The 24,528-nt window shown below is 38.1% G+C and overlaps 5 protein-coding genes across 7 annotated transcripts; 3 read left to right on the top strand and 2 right to left on the bottom strand.

The window, feature by feature from the left end:
• Positions 1 to 103: 103 nt before the first annotated feature.
• Positions 104 to 4,855, bottom strand: LOC110418732 (snurportin-1 protein). Its single transcript, XM_021431536.2, has 7 exons — positions 4,364 to 4,855; positions 4,031 to 4,217; positions 3,683 to 3,933; positions 2,587 to 2,701; positions 1,999 to 2,091; positions 1,322 to 1,465; positions 104 to 615 (listed from the first exon to the last, which is right to left on the bottom strand). Exons 1-7 carry the CDS (start codon positions 4,723 to 4,725, stop codon positions 499 to 501), a joined length of 1,269 nt encoding a protein of 422 aa, XP_021287211.1. The 5' UTR covers positions 4,726 to 4,855; the 3' UTR covers positions 104 to 498.
• Positions 4,856 to 5,147: 292 nt separating this feature from the next.
• On the top strand, positions 5,148 to 7,857 carry EMB3141 (Pentatricopeptide repeat (PPR-like) superfamily protein). Its single transcript, XM_021431529.2, has 2 exons — positions 5,148 to 7,435; positions 7,724 to 7,857. The coding sequence occupies exon 1, from the start codon at positions 5,208 to 5,210 to the stop codon at positions 7,314 to 7,316; it is 2,109 nt and encodes a 702-aa protein (XP_021287204.1). The 5' UTR covers positions 5,148 to 5,207; the 3' UTR covers positions 7,317 to 7,435; positions 7,724 to 7,857.
• Positions 7,858 to 8,031: 174 nt separating this feature from the next.
• Positions 8,032 to 11,190, top strand: LOC110418730 (uncharacterized). Of its 3 annotated transcripts, none has more exons than XR_016351299.1 (6): positions 8,032 to 8,205; positions 8,867 to 9,037; positions 9,131 to 9,220; positions 9,414 to 9,534; positions 9,657 to 9,727; positions 10,539 to 11,190. XR_016351299.1 is itself a non-coding variant. In XM_021431532.2 (5 exons), the coding sequence occupies exons 1-5, from the start codon at positions 8,032 to 8,034 to the stop codon at positions 9,659 to 9,661; spliced, it is 561 nt and encodes a 186-aa protein (XP_021287207.1). In that variant the 3' UTR covers positions 9,662 to 10,475. The 3 variants fall into 3 exon arrangements, 1 of the variants encoding a protein (XP_021287207.1); XR_016351298.1 differs by having other exon boundaries at positions 9,657 to 9,793; XM_021431532.2 differs by lacking the exon at positions 10,539 to 11,190 and having other exon boundaries at positions 9,657 to 10,475.
• A 1,352-nt stretch (positions 11,191 to 12,542) lies between these two features.
• On the top strand, positions 12,543 to 15,070 carry EXO70F1 (exocyst subunit exo70 family protein F1). The gene has a single exon (XM_021430381.2). The coding sequence runs from the start codon at positions 12,921 to 12,923 to the stop codon at positions 14,868 to 14,870; it is 1,950 nt and encodes a 649-aa protein (XP_021286056.1). The 5' UTR covers positions 12,543 to 12,920; the 3' UTR covers positions 14,871 to 15,070.
• A 4,614-nt stretch (positions 15,071 to 19,684) lies between these two features.
• On the bottom strand, positions 19,685 to 23,614 carry KING1 (SNF1-related protein kinase regulatory subunit gamma 1). The gene is made up of 6 exons (XM_021431423.2): positions 23,228 to 23,614; positions 22,517 to 22,689; positions 21,814 to 21,990; positions 21,431 to 21,706; positions 20,355 to 20,518; positions 19,685 to 20,236 (listed from the first exon to the last, which is right to left on the bottom strand). The coding sequence occupies exons 1-6, from the start codon at positions 23,412 to 23,414 to the stop codon at positions 19,939 to 19,941; spliced, it is 1,275 nt and encodes a 424-aa protein (XP_021287098.1). The 5' UTR covers positions 23,415 to 23,614; the 3' UTR covers positions 19,685 to 19,938.
• Between the last annotated feature and the right edge of the window lie 914 nt (positions 23,615 to 24,528).

Here is a 24,528-nt window from a genome sequence, read left to right as displayed (position 1 = left end):
AAATCTTTGTGCCGAGGAGAATAATTAACTGCATTTCTTTTTATCAGTGGAATTCTTTGGTTGATGCACTTGTCCTACGAAATGTCCTCAACAACAGCATTAATCAAATTTCTTACATCAATTGAATAATACTGCCCTCCATCAAATGAGTGGCTGGCTACCGTAGAACTTGCAGAGTTACAGGGCAAACCTATACAAAAATAATAATAATAATAATTCTTCTTTTTGGCACAAGAATAGAGCATTTTGGTTGAACCTAACATCTGTATCGAAACCCTCCAACCCCTTGTCACTTGGGGCAAGCCGAGTGAAGTTATACATCACATTTATGCCAAAAACTCCCTTGTTTTTGTCCTTAGAAAAATTACAAAAACAGCCATCTCATGCATGCAAGTCATCCAGTGGTGACCTGCAAGGAAGTCTTCAGGAGAACTGTAGTCCATGACGGTAGGCACGGCAGGCATACCAACATCAAACCTCCCATAACTATGGACATAGTCAACCGACCATCTCTACATCACAAGGTTTCTCCTCTTGATCATCTAGTGAGTTGATAGATGCTAGTAGATCATCTATCTTCAGAGGAGAATGCCGAACTGTATACTGGAACACAACCTGCAGAGCAAATTCCAAGCTATTTTATAATTCAAAGATGCATCAGAGGATTATTACATGCAATAATTTGGCAGGCTGATAAAAGAATGGGCATCAGTAATCATTTAGAGCAAAAAAGATGAAATTAAAACACAGAAAGACAAGCATGCATGAAGATAATTGAGCTGCAATTGTCTGTCTCTATTGACAAACAACAGATCTTTGAATCAATGCAGCAGCATGTAAGATAAGAAACACACTAACCTGTTTCAATTTTGTTCAAGTACATTTCAGGAAAAGAGAATCAACTACTTTGGTTGGGGATCAAAAGTTTCTCAACAAGTTGATGCAACGATATGTGCATCTATCCACCCCACACAGAGTTGAGTTCAAATCCCCCATTCCCCCAATTAAAAAGATACTCTGAATGTGGAATAGATGAACCAAACAATCATAATAATATATATTTTGAGGCCAATTTTATAAACTTTTTCACAGCACCACTAGGGAATTAAACAATTATTCCTACCATACTTAATCTTTTTCACAAAGAGGTGTAGTACGGAAAATTTGTCTCAAACAATAGCAAAATCCAACATTTTGGCATTGTTATCACATGATTTGGGGAGTTTTGGTTTTGATTTAATAGGATAAGTTTATTTAAGATCAGTTAAAGTTAAAAGCAAATATCAACTATAAAGTGCATCCTGAATTATTTTCTACCAACCTTTGAGTAACTATCTGCAAAAGCACGTCCTCGATTTGCCTTGCCAAGATAATTCAAATCAGCCTTCTCAAGCTTCCCATCCACAAAACTCAATCCTCCATCACTAACAGCGAATCGTAAAAGGTTCCCTGAATGCAGCCCTGACTGTGTATTTGGAAGAGTGAGGATATCAAAGAAAAGAAAAGAGAAAAATCAAATTTTAACAAACTGGAAGAAGGGGAGGGGAGGCCTTAGTATTTTACAAATTATTTTCCTTTCTACCTGGCTCATGATATTAAACATTGTCAGTGTAACGGGACATCAACAAGGTGAAATGTGGGTTCTCTGTTCCCTTATGTTTCAATTAATAGACAACATCTATACCCATTACCATTCCCAAGGGGCTCCCCCAACTGATAGAACTAGGGGCTTTGAACTCAGAAGTCATGGATTCAAATGTTAGGAAGGGGAGCTAGGATTTGTAGGATGGGAGGGAGCTACCTTCATTTATGTAGCTCAAAGCCCAACAGGCACACAACTTACCAAATTGATGCAACCGCTCACTGTATTGATACATCATAAACTTTAAAGAATCAAATATCGATGTCAAATTATGGATGAAGAAATCATTAAAATTAGTTTAAAGCAACAATTAACGCATTACGTCTCTGGCTCAATATGGGCATCTACTACCATACCTTTTGTATGATATCCCCATCTAAGCAGCCAAAAAGCATGGGGGGATCATCTGATGTAACCAGTTTTCCATTGTCTTGCAACTCCAAAACTACCTAATAACAAAAGAAAGAAGAACAATTGAAATAATACTGTTATGGCTTTACTCCATATGTATAAATTTATCAAAAACAAGATACTAGTTTTCTGTTATTTGTCTTAAACTCCAGAACTATATTTTTCTCTTTACTCCAGTTTAGTCCAAAAGGGTTATGTAAATCTTGTTTCGTAGCTCCAGAAAACTTTGTTTTTAAATTTCATAGCTAAAACTTATTCTAGAAAGAGTAATTGTCTGAACCAAGCCATGAGACCGCACATGCATTTTCTCTGTTATATAGCATATACCAATTGATGATCATAAGAGGAGCTTATCCATGTCAAAATTTCTATTTACAGAATATACCTTCTGCAACTTAATTACATTAATCATTGCTCTTCAGCGAATAACAATGAGAAAGAAACATATCCTAATTAACTAATTTGAGGGAGTAACAAGGAAGGGACAAGGGCATAGGAAGCATAGCTGAATGATAAATGTTATGTCAAAATACCTGTTGTTGGCTTGGAATCTCTCCTTTACTATCTGTGTCTATAACATATTGACTACAGTTCTCATCCTTCCAAACTAATACCAGAGGTGTGCTGCCAGTTTGATAGTGCGCATGCCTATGAAGGAAAGAAAACAAAGATCAACAGTGAAAAGACACAAACAGGAGAGAGATTAAATATGCTACAAACCAAAATTGAGAGGTTCTAATGATAATACAAAATTTAAGAACAGGAAAAAAAGAATAAGAAAAAGAAATGGCTTTCCATCTTCCACAGTGGATGAATAAAAAAAAGGTTTTATCTATGCTTTACTAATACATCTTACCTACTAAATTAGGATCAGCATCCTTCCTACCAATGAAGAAAGTCCAATTTCACAACTCTTTTTACTGGAAAAATCCATTACACTAGGCAAAGACATCACTCTATACTCCTAAGACTCTCATCTGATTATTGAACCAGCACCACACAAAAGCTAGGCACACCAGCTTGGAATAGGTACTCTAAATTTACACCATACTTCAGACTACAAAATTATACCTATTCCATAGATCACAGGAGAAAATTAAAATGAAAGCAATGCCAATCATCATTGCAAAAAACCTTAATGCTCCATCCCTTGAGGCTTGGTCATGCTAGAAAAGGCACCATAGATGAAAGACATTGCTAAGAAGTGGAAATGCATTAAACAGAACTTCTGGTTTGAACCAAGATATGGTAAAGATATTTCAATGATCAATCAACCAAAATTTTTGGAAACTACATTACAGTATTTTTCCTTATGATTGTGGACCTAAAAATAAGAAGGGTTGCACCTACTGGCTTCAGAACAGGCTTACCTTTTATAGGTACTGATAAGTGGCTCAGCACATATCAAGCACCCCATATAAAGGAGCCCCTCGGAATTTGAACCTGCTATCTAAATATGATAGTTGTTTGTGTCGCTGTCACGGAATTAGCAAGTCCATCTCAATTCATAACTAACATTGAGGAAAAGCAAAAGACATGGCACCAATTACAGAATAAATCCTATTCAACTAAAGACAACGCGAGAAAGAATGAAAAGCTAAGCACATATTGTTGAGGAAAAGAACTCACTTGTTATAAAACAATAGCCCATCCTTGACATAAGGCACAACTCCAGTATACGCTGCATATAAACCATTCTGATCACAAGTATACACAGGTACAGTGCTGAATCTAAATTTATGATAATATGAAGGAGGATTGCAAGCACCACTCTCTTCGATCTTCGAGTTCAACCAAAAGAACCTAAACTCAGAAGTGCAATCATAGAGAGAGTATCCATTCCAACAAACCATATCAATCACATAGTAAGTCTGATCCAGCTGCAACAAGAATTAAAAAACAACAACCAAATCAAGACCAATCAATATAACAGCACTAATATGATTTTATCTTTTTCCCTTTTAGAGTTTTCTATACCTCGTGGAAAATGCAGTCCAGGATACAATATGATTGACCGGAGCCTGAGCTGTCTCTGGTCTTGGCTCCGGCCGGTAAAGCCGACGGGAAATGATGCAAAATAGAGCCGTTTCGTTGCCTGCTCACTGTGGTTCCGTTTGATGAAACCACGAAGCATCGCTTTCCAGCTGGCCTTGCAAATACATACCTATAAAACACACACACACACACACACAACTTTGAATCTTTAAAAACTTACTCAACAGCAAATTAAACGTTTCAAAACGTAACCTTACAAATATCTTATTGCCACAAGAAAGGTAAAAAATAAAAGGAGCGGTAGAGAATAATTACCAGTCTTGGCTCAAGCGATCAGGGACATCGATCATCCACTCAGGAAGCATAAGCTGTCTCGCGAACCATTTTCGAACTTCTGGTCCTCGGAGCTTCGAAGCCCCAGGAACATCGAGGTCCTTCAACAGAGTTCCAGGTTCTTTCTCGATTTCAGGTGCAGTTTCGAGTTCGATGTCGGATTGTTCGGGTTCTGATTCAGGGACTGGAGACTGGAGCGAGAGAATAGAGGAGGCCAAGCAGCGAGCTTGCTGTTGAGCGTCGCGGCGATTCTGTGCTTGACGGAGAAGCGAGAGCTCCCTGCGCTTCTGCTGATCGGAAATTGCCGCTCGCTTGAACGGACGGCGGAGATCGTGCGGCGCCATTGGTTATCGTGCGCACCTTTTCACTCAACTTAACGGCCCATACCTCTGTCTAGTCGCCTTTTTCATATGGTTTAAATTATAAGCTTGCAAGGCGGTTCATTGAAACGACATCGCATCGTAGCTGTATGAATTGTCTACCCTTTTTTTTAAAAAAATTAATAGGAAACACAATGTCATTTTGGGGATTCGCTGTTTCTCCCAAATATTTGGCGAAGGTAGTTGGAAGCACCGCAACTGCTTTCTTTAGCAGTACACGCAGGGCGGATATCTCGATGCTCAAAGTCTCCCAAAACCCACATTTGTTTTCTTTCTTATTAAGAACATGAAAGTAACTAAACCAAGCAAATCTCTTCCTATCTCCACCTCAAAAAAAACTCCAACTCCGACGTCAAAGTTTCTCTTTAACTCTACAACCCATTCTCCTCAAAGGTACAGTTTCTTATCTCTTATCAGAATCGCTGCTTTATCTTTAATTTTCAATCATGGAAATCCCACTCGCTCGATACCAATGCATATCATTAGATCAAATGCAGACTAGTTGCAGCTTTCCGTCAGCAAACAATAAGGTTTTCACAACAAAGCCTTTTTTTTCCGGTTATTGTTTTCGGTTCGATCGGAGAAAATGGAGTTACCCATTTGATAAAATCATGTGTTTTTCACTAGAGCATGGGCTGCAGCCGCGGCGGCCCAAGCCGAAACCTTCTAGGAATACTAATCCTGAAATGAAAGAAACAGAAGAGACTCAGTTTAGGAAACCCAGTGTGGGGCTTTGTAGTCAGATAGAGAAGTTGGCTTTGTGTAATAGGTATAGAGAAGCGCTTGAATTGTTTGAGATTTTGGAACTTGAAGGTGGTTTTGATGTGGGTTTAAGTACATATGACGCACTAGTGAGCGCGTGTATTGGGTTGGGTTCGGTTAGAGCAGTGAAGAGAGTGTTTAATTACATGATAAATAATGGGTTTGAGCCAGATCTGTATATGAGTAACAGGGTGCTGCTTATGCATGTAAAATGCTGGATGATGATTGATGCGCGTAAGTTATTTGATGAAATGCCGGAGAGGAATTTGGTTTCATGGAATACCATCATCGTGGGGCTGGTGGATTTTGGGGATTACTTGGCGGCGTTTAGGTTGTTTCTGATTATGTGGGAGGAGTTCTCTGACTGTGGATCTCGAACTTTTGCCACAATGATTCGGGCATCTGCAGGGTTGGAACTCATTTCGGTAGGAAGGCAGCTGCATTCATGTGCGGTGAAGATGGGTGTTGATGAAGATATCTTTGTGTCTTGTGCACTGATTGACATGTATAGTAAATGTGGCAGCATCGAGGATGCACAATGGGTTTTTGATGACATGCCAGAGAAGACTACTGTAGGATGGAATTCCATTATAGCAGGTTACGCTCTCCATGGTTATAGTGAGGAAGCACTGAGTATGTTTTATGAGATGCGTGATTCTGGTGTTAAGATGGATCATTTCACGTTTTCAATGATTATAAGAATTTGTTCGAGGTTAGCATCAATTGAACATGCTAAGCAAGCTCACGCAGGTCTAGTTCGTTATGGTTTTGGGTTGGATATAGTGGCTAACACAGCTCTTGTGGACTTCTATAGCAAATGGGGGAGAATAGGAGATGCTCGACGTGTTTTTGACAGGATGCCTTGCAAGAATACCATATCATGGAATGCTTTAATTGCGGGGTATGGTAATCATGGTCGGGGAGCTGAGGCTGTGGACTTGTTTGAGAAAATGCTTCAAGAAAGAATGAGACCTAACCATGTTACTTTTCTTGCTGTGTTATCTGCTTGTAGCAATTCAAGATTATTCGAACGTGGTTGGGAAATTTTTCAGTCCATGAGTAGAGATCATAAGATCAAGCCACGTGCAATGCATTACGCTTGTATGATTGAACTATTAGGTCAAGAGGGACTTCTAGACGAAGCCTTTGCTTTGATAAGAGGTTCTCCCTTCAAGCCTACAGCAAACATGTGGGCAGCTTTGCTAACAGCTAGTCGTGTCAATGGGAATTTGGAGCTTGGGAAATTTGCAGCTGAGAAACTGTACGGAATGGAACCTGAAAAGCTTAGTAATTATGTTGTGCTTTTGAATATTTACAACCAATCTGGCAAGTTAAAGGAAGCAGCTGCTGTTTTGCAGACTTTGAAAAGGAAGGGATTGAGAATGCTTCCAGCCTGCAGTTGGATTGAAGTTAACAAACAATCACACGTTTTCCTTTCAGGAGACAAATGCCATGTCCAGACAAAGGAGATTTACCAAAAAGTTGATAGCTTGATACTCGAAATTTCTAAGCATGGTTATGTTCCTGAGGAGAAAACGTTGCTTCCTGATGTGGACGAACAGGAGCAGCATGTGTTGTTGTACCACAGCGAGAAATTAGCAATAGCTTTTGGACTGATAAATACTACGAATGGATCACCTCTGCAAATCGTGCAGAGCCATCGAATTTGTAACGACTGCCACAATGCTATTAAGTTGATAGCTCTGGTTACTAGACGGGAAATTGTCGTGAGGGATGCCAGTAGATTCCACCATTTCCAAGATGGGGGCTGCTCTTGTGGTGATTATTGGTGATGTTAAAACTTAAAATAAATATTGTTGAAGGTTCTAAGAATTTTGTCACCTGATATTTTCTATGGTCGTTGGTCTGATTACTTCTCCATCACCGATTTTTCCTCTTTATTACAAATAATGTAAGTCCACATGTTGTAGTTGTAATTTTTCAAAGTTCATTAATAGAAAATCAATTCTTTTGTGCAAGAAACTCTGCAATCTTCTAGTTCAAGCATCTGAGCCATTCTTCATTTCATTTTCTCCTATTATAACCTGATGAGGGATAAGCAAGCAAATCCATAGGCCCAAAGTAACTGTTTTCCTATAAGAACAAAGCTAGTAGTACAGATTTGATGCCAAAAATCTCAGAGAATACACATAATTATGTTTATTTCTTTGCATTTTCTCATTGCCTTGTATTCCTGCAGAATATAATTTGTAAAGCTAGATTTCTCAACAGTGAGTTGGGCTCCAGAGCATTTGGGCCCAAGGGCCCTGGTAAAAGAAGCTCCAGGGGAAGTTGGGTTCCCTCATCCCTGGTGGCTTGCTTTCAATTTCTACACGCTAGAGTCTCGGCGTAACTTCAGTCGAGGGCCTTGAGTTGAGCTGCTGATTTTTGTGTCCTTTGGGCGAGGAAAAACCAATTACGCAGGTGTTTTCCTATTTTTTTTCTTGTTCTCCTAAACGAGCTTTGAGCTGTTGAGCATCAGAATTTGAAGTGGGTAGAAGATAATAAATGGAGCGGACGCTGTGGGGACATCTACCGCTGTTAGTAAGAGCAAACTCCAAAGAATCGGTGGAATACATTCTTCAATCCCTCTGGAAAACTCGCAAGACTGGCCTCGACGCCGATGACCGCCGCCTCATCTGCGAAATGCTTCAGCTCCAAACCGACTCCGACCTCGACCCCGTAATTAACCGCTCCCTTGCGCACTCACACACTCTCTCTATATACAAAAAGACTTGTATTTCGTTATTATTACTTGCTTAAAGTACAATGTTTTTACTAAGCAATAGATTTTACTTCTATATTATTGCCCATTTCCATAGTTATCTCTACAGGATGCTAGTTTTGACTAATACTGGTAGAGAAAGCAAGCGAGTAAGAGGAAGAATTTTGTAGATTAAGTTTCTGTATCATTGGTTTTCTTATACTCAAATATCTCTAGTTGGCATCAAGATTGTGGAATTCAGTCGTGATTGTTATGTGCTGGAATTTTCATTGGAATTATTTCCTCAGGTTGTTTTCGGGGTTTTGCTTTCCATAGGCTTTGGCTTTTCAAATAAACTGTTGCACCCCACTGGTGTTTCTCATTATCTGATGTAACATGCTCTCGACGTAAGAGGGAATAAAAAAAAGATTGATTCCCATATTGGTTTCAAATGCTTATGCCCCTCATATTCGCAATTGCAGTTGTGAACCTAACATTGAGTATTAAATTTTTATAATTTTTCTTCAAATTGGCATTTATCCATTACATGCTCAAAAAGCATTAAATCATTTAACTTATCTAGCTGTTGTTAATCAACTGACCTTGGTAAGAATAATTATGTGTGCTTCTCCTTGGCAGCTTCTTGTATGTCTCCGTATGTTAATCCGCAGATGTGTTTATGAGAATATCAGCAAAGATGATATCCAAAAGCTCTTTCCAAATGAGGTTCTTCCTGAATTACAAAGGCTATTGACACTTTTGTTGCAAAAGTTTCAAAGAGAATGGCGGGCAGAGATACACAAGGATGAGGTCTGATATTTATTATGGTCTATTACAAACACATTTATCTCAATTGCGTTGGATGCCCTAGGTAATCCTACTTTTAAAATCAATCATTTTCAGGTTTCTTTTCCACGCTTAAAGGCAATGACTTGGAATATGGGGAATCAGGACAGTGAATTGACAGAGCCGGTGGCTGTTATCAATTTGAAGGTATCAATTTTGTTGGCAAGTTAGTTGCCATTGATGCCTCTTTGTTGCAGATTGGAAATTTTTACTAAATATGAAATTGGGTAAATATGCATCTTTAAAATGCTTACCAAAACATATAGTCTTCTCTAGCAGCACAACTTTCTCTATACTCCCAAAGCAATGATAAGATGATTTTATCTTGCACTTTATGCAGCTCCAAAATGATACACAGGCTCCCCAAGAAGAGTTGGATTTGAAATTCCAATTAGCTAAAGAAACCCTGGATACAATGCTGAAGTCTATGTACTGTATAAGAGATCAGTTGTCTAATTTGGGTCATTACTCAAACTTTCCTTCTCAATTCCAGTTATAGTTTAGGCAGTATAAAGATATGTCTCTTAAAGATATGTCTCTTTCAGATTTGCTAAACTAAATATGTTTTCTTATTTTTTTTCAGGGTGAGACATCAAATGGACTTTTCTCCCAGGAAATGTATGCAATGTAATTTACCAGATATCACATAGAATGGTATAGACGCACAGCTCTCCCCTCAAAGTCCAGTGTTCTCTAGAGTTTACTTCATCTGTAATCTTGGTGAACAACTTTTCCAGTTAGCATATTATGTTAACCTTTATTTGTTTAACCTGCCTATGTGAAGGAAACAAGGAGTAAGGAAAAGGGCGAATAAATAAAATGACCTTGCACCCCTAATCCAGTCAAAGCCCCCAACATTCCCACCAAACACACACACACAGACCCTCTCCTTTCATTTTCCTTTTGTGTAACCATACTCTCTCCACGAGAGAGAGTACTAAAGTATGTAGCAAATTAGCATAACTTTGAGTGGCATGACTAACAAATAGGAACTATAGGACTAGCAATGTCAAAACTGGGATAGAAGAATTAGAATCAGAATATTTAAAGAAAAGGAAAATATATTTAAAGAAACATGTGAAGCTGATATGTATTAATAAAAATGTTAGCAGTAGTGGATGGCTGTCGCTAATTCTGAGACTTTTCAAGAGTGGATATCGCAGTATGTAGCGAATGAAAATAACTTTTGAGTCGCAATTATCTAATGGAGCAATAGAACTGCCCGTGTCAAAATCAGGACAGAAGACTTGCAATCAGAAATATCACTTTAGGCACTACATTTGGTTGTACTTCTTTGGGTACTTTAAAAAAGGGTAAAATATTGTTAAAGAAGCATGTGAAGCTGATATGTTGAGATCAACGAAAATGTTGACAGTAGTGGTAAAAATTGCTGAGTGGGGAAAAGGAATTACGTCTCCTGAAAGCAATAATTGGATGCTTGAACTAAATATGCATATTGTTTCAGGTTTTCTTCTAATAGCAACAGTGCCTTGTGGAAGAAGAAAGAGTGCTTTGCTTTGGTTTTAGCTACCTATGCTTATGACAGTTGTGGAATCACAGATTACTTGAGATTGACCATGACCAAAATTCCAAGTTTGATCGTTTGATCCACATGAAATGGGCCTGTAGCCAGTAGCGGGTAGCCAGGGTTCCTTTGTGTTTCGCCTGGTTGGATCATAAGCACTGAAAGTTCAAGGGTTTGACAGGCTTGATCAAAGTTCTACTTGTATTTAATTTCTATTAAATATGAGGGAGAGAGAGAGAGTGTGTTGCAATGTCTTGTTGAAATCATAAGGATGTTAATAGCCGTATCTCGCATGCAAAGATATTTGGTGGTACCCATGGTGGCCTAATGATTCTAGTTTGACTCTTCAAATTTTTTTGAGTCATTCTGTTTTGCTTCCATATCATATGAGTCATCCGAAGTTTGGTAAAATGGACATATTCAAAGCTAAAGTGATGGTTAATGCACATGACAAGTTTTCTATGGGTTTAGCTGCTATTCAATCTGCAGTTGGGGTCTTGATTCCGACGGGGACGTCAAGTCAGCTTAGCCCAAAATGGAATTCATTTTCAGTTGGCTCCACGTGACAAAGACTACCATTTTCAAGGTAAAATAACTGCTTTCACAGACAGAAGGTTCAGCCATTGTAGGTTGCATGTAAGATTCCTTGTGCAATCTTTGCAGTAAATAATATGAAATTCTTGTTAAACCTTTTTGGAATAGAAAATGGATCAATTTGCATGAATATAATCTTCGCATGCCCAAAATGAAATTAATCTGGTTTACAAGAACTTGCACGGTTTTCATCATCCTCCATGAATTGATCTTAACAGGACAGCCCAGGAAAGATGTTGAAGTAGTGGGTTAGTTTAATTAATTTAATTTGAAAAACCATGAGCACTTTTACACTGATTATCATGTGAAAGTAAGATAATAGCACAATTAATGAAGGATTAACTTGTTTACTTAACATCAAAAGCATTTGTCTTGCCTTGATTCTGAAAGGAAAATTCATTTTCCCAACACATGCAATATCTAATTGTTTAATGAAAATGGCAAAAAACATAAGAAACTTCAAAGTCTTAGCCGTTGGCTTCTCTATTGTGGTGTGAATGGAAATTTGATCTACCGTGTTAGGTGCGGCAAAATAATTTTGACAAGAGCCTCACTCACCCTGATCAGGTCCGGATGTGGACTCAGCTTTGAAGGATCAACAGCTGATTGTGTGCCCCGACGCCTTAAGGGGTGCTTGATGTTTTGTTTTTGCCTAGAAAAAGATCTTATCTCCCATTGGTGGCTTTGAGTTGACAATTACATATATATTTATTTATTTCAAATCGGGGCATCCTCCGACCCGGCAGGTAGGCGGCTTTGTTGATTGAAATGTGAACCATTTTGCAACCTCCTTCGGACATTTAACAACTAGTTAGCAGCGATAGAAAATTCAAAGGAAAAAAAAGAAGAAAAACAATGTCCCTATATTTAAATAAATAAATAAATATATATATATGTAAGTGAGGTTGAATTTATGAGATAAAAAGGTTATATTTAATGTAAGATCAATTACTTAATTAGTCTTTTTAATACACTTTAAAAAAGTCATCGATTTAGATGTAATCAAAGAAATGTCGACCCAAATCAATTGTTTTATCGAAACCTCACTAGAATACATTAGATGATAACCGAAATCATATCAAAGCACATCTTGTTAAGATATTTAAATAAAAATCTTATATCGTTATCGATAGGTAATAATAGTTTAATAGAGTAAGATTTAAAATATATATATATATATATTTTTTTTGCGTCAGATGTGAGTAACTGTGACGGTACTGTAGACACAATCAATCAAAATTTCCTACAAAGAAAAGAAATAATAGTAAAAAACAAAAGACTTTGCATTGGGTCAGACAACAAAAAGTAGGGCCCCCAAGCGGGCAAAACCCAATCCAAAAGAGTAACAGAACCGAAACCGTAGAGATAACAACTGTAGAGAAATCCCCCATTTCCCCAAACCCTTTGCCCTTGCTCGTCCTGCGGTTGTATTCTGGAGCACGATAAGAATTCCGCTGACGTTACATCTCCTCTCCCAAACCAGCCGGCCACACCAAATTCTTTCCAAATTTTCAGTTTCAGTTCTGACAACAGGAAAGTAGGAAGCCGAGGGAACAAAAAAAAAAAAAAGAAGGAAATCCTCACCGAAGCAATACACAAAAAATGGCCGTTTCCACTTTACCTCAACTCTGAAGTGTAGCCGGCTCTCTCAATCCCCAAATCGTTTCTCAAAAAAGGGATAAAGAAAACCGGAGAACGGAGTCCCGTAGAGGACTAAAAGCATCGACCATGGCCACGACTACGACGAGCCTTGGCACGGGAGGCGAGGACCGGGTCATGGCGACGGCTCAGCAGATCGTGAAGAGTCTCAACACTCCAAAAGAGGTTCGTGAAGACATGCTCTTGATTTTCTCGAGCTTCGACAACCGTTTGTCCAACATCTCCGATTTAATCAACGACGACTCCAAGAAAACTGGCGTCCGCTTCGACGCCGCCGAGAAAGTTATCCTTCGGTGGGACTCTTCCTCCTCCAACCCTGACGCTTCCCGCCACTCTCTCCCTTGGGAAGACTCTCCCGATGAAGCCACCGAGTACCTCTCGGCTGTTGACGAAATCCTTCAATTGGTTGTAGATATGTCGATTCGGTCCAATAACGAAATCATGGACCGGGCTGAGACCGCTATTCAGATGGCCATGTCGAGACTGGAAGATGAGTTTCGACTTATTCTGATTAGGAATACCGTCCCGCTTGATTCCGATAGGCTTTACGGTTCGATCCGGAGGGTTTCCCTTTCTTTCGCCGCGAATGAAGGGGAAATTGATGAGGAATTCGAGAGTTTTGGAGAGGTCGATAGCGAAAGAGGGTGCTTTCACGAGCGAGGAGCGAGTTTGGGAGATGATTTGTGTGTGGATTTGATAAATGCTGATGCTGTTGTGGAGTTGAAAGAAATTGCAGACCGGATGATCCGGTCCGGGTATGAAAAAGAGTGTGTTCAAGGTTATAGTAGTGTTAGGCGTGATGCTTTGGATGAGTGTCTGGTGATTCTCGGAGTTGAGAAGTTGAGTATTGAGGAAGTTCAGAAGATTGAGTGGAGAGCTTTGGATGAAAAGATGAAGAAGTGGATTCAGGCTGTTAAGATTACTGCTAGGGTTCTTCTGAATGGGGAAAAAAGGCTTTGTGATCAAATTTTTAATGGGTCCGATTCAATTAAAGAGATTTGTTTTAATGAGACAGCTAAAGGGTATATAATGCAGTTGCTGAATTTTGGGGAAGCTGTGGCGATTGGGAAAAGATCATCTGAGAAGCTGTTTAGGATTTTGGATATGTATGATGTGCTGGCAGATGCATTGCCGGATTTTGAGATGATGATAATAGATGAATTTGTGTGTAGTGAGGCCAAGGGAGTGCTGGCTGGATTAGGGGATGCAGCGAAAGGGACTTTTGTGGAGTTTGAGAATGCTGTGAAGAATGAGGCTTCAAAGAAACCTATGCAGAAAGGGGAGATTCATCCTCTTACACGTTATGTGATGAATTATGTGAAACTGCTTGTGGATTATTGTGAGACTTTGAACTCGTTATTAGAGAGTGATGAGGATGAAGCAGATGGATTGCGGAATGAAGATAGTGAGTTGGACACTATGACTCCATTCGCTAAACGGTTGTTGTTGTTGATATCCTCTTTGGAATCCAATCTTGAGGAGAAATCGAAACTTTATGAGGATGGTGCATTACATTGTACATTTTTGATGAATAATATTTTGTATATAGTGCAGAAGGTGAAGGATTCTGAGCTAGGAAAGCTTTTGGGAGACAATTGGGTTCGTAAGCGGCGGGGTCAGATACGCCAGCATGCTACAAGTTATCTTAGGGCTTGTTGGACCAAAGCTCTCAACTGTTTGAAGGATGAAGGAGTTGGTGGTAGCTCTAATAATGCTTCCAAGGTAGCCTTGAAGGAAAGATTTAAGAGCTTCAATGCATGTTTTGAAGAAATATACAGGATTCAGACAGCTTGGAAGGTCCCAGATCCTCAACTTCGTGAAGAACTTCGAATTTCTATATCAGAAAAAGTAATTCCTGCTTACCGCTCCTTCATGGGGAGGTTTGGGAGTCAGCTGGAGAGTGGAAGGCATGCTGGAAAATACATTAAGTATACACCAGAGGATTTAGAAAATTATCTATTGGATTTGTTTGAAGGATCACCTCTTGTTCTTCACCATATGAGAAGAAAGGGTACATAAGATACAGGACTCTTGGTACAGGTATGGACCTTGCGCTCATGAAGGATTAGCTGGAGCAAGAGTTCACCTATTTATGTATCTGATGACATGTTTTTTATTCTGTCTGTTTGATGTTATAAACACAGGTTTTTGTGAAAGTTAACTGTCATCCCTTTATATACTGTATCTTGTACATGGTTTATAGTCTATAGTTTCTTTTATGTGTGGATTTGTCTTGGTTCATGTATTTTATTTCATGAATCACCATTAGCATTGTAGCAATACTATCACCTTTCTTATTGCCATGCTTCACAGACCAGTTGATAGCCTGCCATATCTATTGTTCACACTCACATAGCATTCTTAAGTGCCTGAATTTAAGTGCCAGTGGAACAAAAGCTGGTCACTATGTAATATATGGACTAATACTAATGTTTATATATTGTAGGATTGAAACAAATAGATATATTTTGATTCCCAATTCTGCCATGTCACTTTGGTAATACCTTCTGGTAAGATTTTAGACGATAGTTTTTTTGTTTAAAATGAAGTAATATCTGGTTATATGACTGTCTTAAAGGAATGGGCTGCATCTCTTTCACTTTTGATTTCTACATCTATTGTCTAAGTTTTTAATGGGAACTGCATCTTTGGTATAACCGGGGAAAGAAAAGAGGTTAGGACCATTCCAGGTTTAGCCGTGTAGTCTTGAAAAGAATTGTTTTCTGCAAGAAGCATTTGTCAAATGTGATCGAATAAGCAATCAAGCTGATAAAAATGTTTAGTTGAGTTCTGCTATTAATTTGATCTGATGGGAATGTGCATTAGCGTAATTAGGAGATTCAGTGCTTTAAAGGAACGATCAGATCTAAAGAATGAACACAATCTTACCCCAATGTAATTTCTGTCAAGCTAGGTGAAGAATAAAGGGAGCTGCAAGAACTTATAGCTTTGGGAATGCTAATCTAAATTCATGTACAATGCTGGACTTCTGGAAGGGATAAGAGTAGCCCCTTTCCTGTTATGAGAGGATTATATTATTTGCGTCAACACCATAGAAGATTTCTGGATTCATTGACAGGAAGTAAGTTGCACCATTCATATGGTGTGAGTTAATACCATCCGAGAATTATGTGGACGACAAAGGCCCATAGGATACAAGGTTCAAATTTCTGCATTAGTATTTTAGAGTTAGTGGTATCAGCAAGCATGGATGAGCATTTCAGTATTTAAAAGCTTAATTCAGATGCTATAACTGTTATAAGCATAGGTGGTGGGAGAGTAGGACCGATTTGTTGTCGAGTGTTGTGAAATTTTTTGGTCCCATTTTGCAGCAGATGGTTCTCTGTTTCCCTTCATGAAAATACTCCGAGGAGGGTACAGGTTAATTAATTTTAAATGGGAACATCCTGACCAAAAACGAAAATGGGGACATGCAAAACTGTTCTTAGAATCATAACAGGGATAATTGCTGTAGTTACTCCAAAAAAATAATGGAAACGGGAGCACCATGTTATTAATGATCATAAAGTTGTTGGAAGGAGGAGGGCCTTTTGTGAAGCTTGGATCCATTTTCACTTATTTACTACAGCCACTATATGAAGGTAACTCAAATTAGGAGGGAAGGCTAGACTGCTTGCTTTTCCTACATGTAGGGTATAGTAGTTTGCTTATCTCGGTCGGTGGTTGGTATATGGTGACCAAAAATTCCACGCGTTTCAAGTACATACCCATGGGCTTGCAAATGGAGGGGGGAAGAAAGCACCAGTGCTCTTCCATCAAGTGCATAGTTTTGTTGGTTTGGATTGAAGTAAAACAAATGGAAGAAAAAGGAGAACAAGGCTAAAGAGTAAAAGGAAGTTGGGTGGGATAAAGGAGGGATAATAGCTTGTGCTTGCAATGCATGTAGATGTAGTGGAAGCTTCCTTGCCTGAATGTTCATTTGGGAAACCTATGGCTTTATGGTTTTAGTTAGAGCCTCGAAAATATGCTTAAGTTTCCTGTGCTCTTGGTTCTTAGAAAAGATTGATGGCAAGGGAAAATTGCTTCAAATGTTGGGCAAACTTGCCTCTAGAGTCTCGCCAACAATTTCAGGGATAATTGAGCAGGTGACTTTTGCAACAACAGTGCAGCCATTAGAAAAGTTGAATCCCACGTAAATGGTCCGAGCACTCCATTCAACTTTGCTAAAAGCAGGGAGTTAATGTTTCTGGTTCTGGTCTTTGGGGAATTGGGAATTCATTTTCTGCTGTAGCTTTCTTGAAATGAAAACGGTCTCCCAGCACCTCAACCGAAACACGACAGTTTTAATCCAAACTAATTAATAATTTCTGTTGCCCTTTCGTTTCCATTCTGGCATTTGGTACCAAAAACTATGGGAATCAATTGTTATCAGTTGAAAAACAGTAGAAACTAGTTTTGAAATGATCTTCATTTTGATTTGAGCGTTTGCCCATAGCTGAAGAACAATGTATAGAGCATAAATCCCGGGCTGACAACGAGAGGGACGGGAAACAGGACCACCCTGCTTTCCAGCAACAGGAATCGTAAATAAACCCACATGTTTTTCTCGGACATTATGTAGCAAATAAACGTGCAATGGACCTTGTTTGGTCGAAGATTCGCATTAACTGCAACTTTCTTGGACAAGCCATTTGTTATTCTGCGTATTCAAGAATAAATTGCAGGGTCCATGTGCACCAGTTATCACATCCCTTGGTGGTCCACTGAAGACAAACTCTGGAATTAGGGGGGTGGCACCCTGTCCATTTGTCACTGGTGGTTAATGTGGCATTTTTCGCAGGACAAAGATGAAGTGTTTCATGCTTTGTTGGCCATTAGGGGCAAAATTCTTGATGGCTAACCAAACAAGGAAGGGCCAAGGGACATGGGATATGGATGGCGATGGCAGCTGCAGATGGTGCAGACGTCAACCAATTTTACCCCTTGGGTAATTCACCCAAGTCACCAAAAAGCAACCTGGCATGTGGTAAGATAGACTCCCTTTGCAATTTGGACTGGTTTCATTGGAATTTTGTTGGTAAAGCAGACATTGCAGCAGCTGTGAGCAGAAGATTGCTGGCGTATAAACTTCGGAATAGCCACAAAATTGTCGCCTATTCATGCAGCATAAGGAATACTATCTTTCCAGCTACAATGAGGAAAATTGTCTATAACGAAAATGGTTGCTCAGGAAAGGTTGGCTCCTTGCTAGCAATGAACGTGCCTGGTGGCTTATTGTACAATCTATTGCTGAACTTGTACCCAGAGCCTCCAAGGGCATCAATCCAACTTCATTTTTAATTAGAAATTCTCTCTATTTTACCATCAAAGTTATCAGCTTAGAGGCTTGAGCTCAAACTTGTTTGCCCAAGTTAATGGCTTAGCCTCCTCCAAGGGGAAAGACTGTTAAAATATTAGTGTCCAAACTCCAAACTGTGTTTTAGGCTTAGAATGTGTAACGGAGGCCCAGGCCCATATTTTAGGTTTGTTCATTTCTTCATTTTGGGTCCTTGTCTTTCGTTCATGTTAACATATATAATATGATCATGATGAAATATTAGCGTATATGAAATCATAAATGTATGTGACATTTACGGTTTGTTCCAGCGTATGCCTAATACCTCGACACTTTGTCCACAACGAAAATTTTCTTGCATTTTTATTACTTTAAACATAGTTATTAAAATTGATCCAGTCTTTTTTTTTATTTATTGATTGATTAATCTGGTAATTCGATTTTTAACTCAGATAAGTTTTTTTAATTAGATAACTTATGTAATTGACTTGAAAAAAATTCGTGTTAATCTCTCGGATTTTTTAAAAAACTGACCGACTCATCCAATGTTTTATTGGACTCGAGTCAATTAAATATGACCTTTTTAAAATTATATCTAATTATAATTTTGCATGTTAATTATTAATTCTTTTTTCATTTCCATTAAAAAGTTATTAAAAAAATCTATTGTATAAAATTTTGTAAAAATAATATTTATAAGCTTACCTCTCTTTTCAATTTTTTTCAATGATAATGAATATCTCATTTTTATATTGTAAATTATCATCCATACAATTATTCAAAATATTTAAATATTATAAAATCTTATTTATAATATTTTAAAATATTATAAGTAACCCAAACAGTGAAACCATTGATCGAATGAACCCAAACTTTGAACTATTATTGATCTGATTCTAAAAACTATAATTTTAAATATCTAAAAGAATGTTATCAACATTAAAAATTTATAAAATTGGTTGGAGATTAATTTAATTCTAGGCCAAATGTAATTATTCATGTTTAAGAATTTATTATCATTATTGATTAGTGCATGATTTTTTTTTTAAGAGTATAGATTCGGATCTTCCTTCACTAAAAAAATATCAAATTTATAATTTATTTCAATATTTTATATTATATATATAATATTAATTATAAAATATAAATAGTCTTCATTATTACTTATATTAATGATCAATTTTTTGAGTAATTTGATTATAAATTTTGAATACCAAAAACTGATCAAAATAGTCGAATAAAACAAAACAAGTAACAGATGAAAATTGAAATCAAACAAACCAAACTAAATTAATTGAATTCAACTGATTTCATTCAGTTTATGTCGTTGGAACAGATAAGTTCGGTTGAAACCGGTTAATGCTACCATTAGTGAAAACTGATAACAAATTGCAACTTCTGGCTCCCATAATTTTTTGGTGAATGCATTCGATCTTATGATAGGATTGATATTACATTTTAGTCTCAATTATTCCCAAATTTAACGTCTTTGTTTTATTTGCTTATGCTTTAGAATAAAATATTGGGTACTCATTCGAAGAAGAAAGCAAGAAGATGACTTGCTATTATTAGATTGCAACACAGAAGTTCGTTGAAATGGAGTTCCTGGAAACACCAAAATTTACAGAAACTGGAACCTGCCGATACAGAACTCAAAAGTAAAATTAATTACAGAGGCTCGTCTATGTTACAATCTGCAATCCAATTAGTCTCTCCAACACAAATGCAGGATCACAAAGCAATGGAAGTCAGTCACAGGAAGCAGCCAGAGCATACAAATTTTGGTTACTCTTAAACCCTGCTGTTCTCAGGTAGAGGCAACACACCATCAAAGAAATCACCAAAGTAGCCGCGGGGCTCGTGTACTAACCTTGAAATGATGTCTCTAAGCGTGATCACTCCTTCCAAATTCCCTCCATCATCCACAACATACACCCGATGGATCTTCTCCAAGTCCAGTGTCTGAATCAACTCTTTGATTGTTTTGTCTCTCTTGCAAGTTATCATGCCGCTCAACATTGGCGATCTCTTGTCATGCTTCTCCAAGTACTTTTTAACTGCTATTAGGAAGTTCTTCGCCGTGATAGATCTGTACATCGTAAGGACTTAATTTAGAACATCCAAGACCAAACATCCAAAGTGAAGTAAAAGTTTTCAAAATGATTCATGGCCAATGTTGCAGCATTAATGCATGATTCATCACAAACCTGTAATCGTGGTAGATCTCTGGTGCAGTTAAAAGGAACTGTATATCTCTAAGGCTTATATTACCCACAGCTTTTTTTCCTCCCCGTTCAACAACAGGAATGCCTCCAATTCTCATTTTCCTCATTAGCTTAAATGCCTGAAGCACTGGTTCATCTTCATGTACCTAAAATACAAAGAGAGACTGCTAACATCTTCATGGCAAAAGAATAGGTCGTGTTACTTGAAGCGAAGTTCTATGTAAAAAGAATGGTTAGAAATGCAAAGGGATAAAGACTAGAAAAACATGAAGAAATCAAGAAACCTTGCTCTCATGAAGGCTGGATCATGCGAGCGTGCCTGGTGATCACATAATCCTTCGTATTAAAATTTCCAAAGGGTCAAAACAATATTGATTGACAAGTACCAAACCTCTACTTGTGCTATAGGTTAGTTCAGATAAGGCTGTAAATATGATTTTTACAAGGATTTGGCTGTCATATGTAAACAAAAATGACCACCAGTAGGTTTTTTTTTTTTTTCTTAATACAAAAGAGGGAAAGGGTAAAAAGAAAAAAAAATTAGTACTTATTGATTATAATTAAGACTGGTCTGACCTCATAAAATCCAACTGCACAGGACGAAATACCAAACTTTGTCCACAGGATGCTGATACAGAAACAAAATTTCGGTAATTAAGTTGCAATAAGCACCACAAGGGCTGCATCCTTAGAGATCATCATTAAAGACTTAGAGCTTCGTACAAGTTACAGAAAGCTTGTAACTTGGAGTTCTTTTGGGGGAGGAATAGATGATAATTGCTAACTGTCAATAACCATGCATTGCCAAAGATGACATAGTTGCCATGGGACTCTCAACCCTCAAGCATACAACAATTTGCAGTGCATAATAATATTGTAAGGTCCATGAATGAAGGTGTGCTATTTCACGAACCTCTGACAAAAGCAGTCTTCCTTCACATGCATTATTGAGAATCAACACATTCGATAAAGCACTATATGAGTCAAGCTGATGGGCATGCAAAAGCCTCAATCCACAAAATACAAAAACAAGAAAATGACGGACAACAGACACTCACCGTGATAATTTGCTTCGGTGACATTGAGGGAAGACCAATCTCAGACAGTTTCTTAGTGCCCCAGCTTTCAAACCAGTGAAGCCCAGTGCATTCTGCTAGCATGTGAATGACAGCTGACTGTGTGATGATGTTGTTAATCTCTCCATCACCCAGATCAAGGACAGGAACACTCTTCATTTTGTACTTTGAAAGCAGTAACAGCATGGTCAAAAAGGAGTTCGATTTCTGCAAAGCAAGGAATGGGGCCCAGCGGAATGACCCTGAGATATCACGAACCTGTATGTTCACAAGTTAACATGGACATTATACAGTATACACAATTAAGAAAGGAAAGAATTCAAGAAGGCAGGAAGCTTTTATGTTATAGAGGTTAGAACTACCACCTTAGTCTTCTTATAAAACTCAGAGGAAGTTAGTGCCTCAAAAAAGCTTCCAGAAGTAATTGCAGCATCTTCAGGGCTTAAAGTTCCAAGTCCCGCAGCAGAGGTTATACCATTAGCTGCTACTGCAAAATCAGCTCCACTTGGAGATGATGGGCTTCTAGGTGAAGGTGGTTCTGACTGTTACAAGATTAAACAAATTTATTTTCAGTTTCCCAAATGAAAGGATGGCAAACTCAGATGAATGATAAGCTAAATAATCTCTGGCATCATATTGGTAGAACAGAATAAGTAAATTTATAAACTGAAGTTCTCTTTTCTTTACAGAATCAGTAATGCCAAATGATAAAAAACCATGAAGTTTTCCATTAAAGCCATTTTCATCTTTTAACAAGATAACTTTCATGGCTTCTCCCTCACGCAAGCTATACAAACAAAGGAACAAAAAGATATGCCAAATTTAATTGTACTACAGGGGACAACACAGGGACTAAATATCTACCAAGCCATAATACAGCCCAAACTACTGCATCTCTCAGCCTAAATATTCTGGTCATAAAAGCAAGAAAGAAAGATTAAATTTTATCACATTTCTTTTTCTGCATGCTATTTCTAAATTCCTATTGGATGAATGAGATGTTATGAAACTATTAGCAATTCTCCTCAACAAAAAGGCTCATAGAGAAAAGAGATCAAATATTTCAACCTGTTGCAAAATCCAGACAGCAATTCCTGCAAACTCTACAATGCCAATGTATCTGTCAATCCAAGTTGCATCCTCAGGCGCATCAACATCGACAACAGGTGCGCTAAGAATCTTGTTTTGGGCCAGAATTTGAACAGCCTCAGCAAGACTGGCATCTGATTTTATCTCAATCCCTGGATACAGAATTTCCATATGTCATCAACCAAGAATAAACTAAACTTAAACATTTAGAGATAACACCATAATACATATCACTGTCACGCTGTCATCATGTTAAAAAGTTGCCCAATTAGGAGAACCAACTTACGGTATCCCAAGAAAGAAACTCCCCCTTACAATTCCAAGAAATTCTCTTATAAAATAGAGATACATAAGACATACCTTTTCCCAAAAAAAAATTAGATAAAGCAGAGGATTTTGTAAGTCAAATCTAATGCTAGATTTTAATGATCCTTATTCACCCCGTTCTTTCAACTACTAGTACTAAAAATCTTCTCTTTCTTGGGTATCCTCAAAGCGTCTAATCAACTAAAATTCTTCAACCTTTTATCCCCAACCACTACCACCAGCAGCACCAACCCGGAATAAAAAAAATCCAAAATTCTTGATCAATTGAAGCAGTCAAACCTAATACAAAACCATCAGTGCATGATCAAATGATCCATTCCATACATATAATTTGATAAATGAAACAGTAAGCAAAGTAATAACCTTGAGGAGCAGGGGGGAAAGCAGAGACAGGGATGCTCTCAAAGCAAGCGTTGAGCTTCTCGGTAGGACTAAGCTGTGGTTCCTGAACATCCCACAGATCCTCCACCTGCATCCCGACCCTTGCCTCAGGACTCCTTGGACTCTCCTGCATGCTACTCTCTCTACTCAGTTGCACACTACTCGCCATGTTCACCAAAACTGCAAAACAAAAACAAGGAAACTTCACTCACTCTCTCTCTCTCTCTCTCTGTCCCTTGTCTCTGGACGTAACTAAAAAAGTTTCACAAAGCTGACAAGAATTCGGATCATTCAACAGTTTGACATAAACAACTTGGGGACAAAGAGGGCTGCTTTAAGTACTATCCAGGGATACAACCAACGGTTCGATCAGATCGTTAACTTCAGTTTGACAAGCTTGTATAGGCACGTGGACGGTTGTTATATGGGTGTACATTGAGAGTGATAAGGTTGTTTTGGTCAAACTTGATTACGGGTTTGCCTGTGGGGTACTGTTGGCTGAGCTTATCCTGGTTTGTTGGTTTATTAGGGAAAAAAAAGCGGGCTTATCCGGTTTTTACTGGCGGCCACTCTAATGTGAGCCGCTGAGTGCTTTGCGCACCTGGTTTGACGACAAACTTTGCTGATTCGGATTTGTGGATTTGTGACGTTTGTTGGAATGGCGAGCCTTTCTCCTCCATTTGCTTCACACGTGGGTTCATGTAACTCTGTGACTTGGGAACTTGTTTTGTCCATCTCGAGAAGAAAGGGCAATCTCTTAATACAGAGCAAAACAAATATCTGACTGCTTAATCTTAGAGAGTAGACATACATCCTTCATATCAATTAACTTTCCCTTAGACTTTTCCCTTAGACGAACAAATTTGCTGTGTCATGAGCCTTAACTCATACGTCATTAGGAACAATAATTGAGGAGTGATTGATATGAGTCTATTAAAACTACCAATCTGTATTATTAGTGCTAAAATATTCCCAAAAAAAATGAATCATAAGTTTAAGACTATATAAGATCAACATATAAAATATCATGTGAAAACAAAGGAAATATTTTTTTTATCTAATAAATTCCGGATGGATAAATTACACTAACAATTCAAATTTAATATTTTTAATTTGGAAAGGATTTTATTTTGAATATTAAAATAAAAAAGCAAGATTTATGAAACAAGGTTACTTACCGCATAATAATAGATTTCATTGGATTTTTTGTTCAACAATCTACAATTTTATAGCATAGAGTAGCGGATTAGGCGACTGGTAGATGTGTTCAAGGGTTGGGCAAT

This window comes from Theobroma umbraticum, unplaced genomic scaffold (genome assembly GCF_002168275.2).
Source record: "Theobroma umbraticum cultivar Fairchild unplaced genomic scaffold, ASM216827v3 scaffold_50.0, whole genome shotgun sequence".
NCBI classification, from domain to species: domain Eukaryota; kingdom Viridiplantae; phylum Streptophyta; class Magnoliopsida; order Malvales; family Malvaceae; genus Theobroma; species Theobroma umbraticum.
This window is presented reverse-complemented; position numbering and strand designations above follow the sequence as displayed.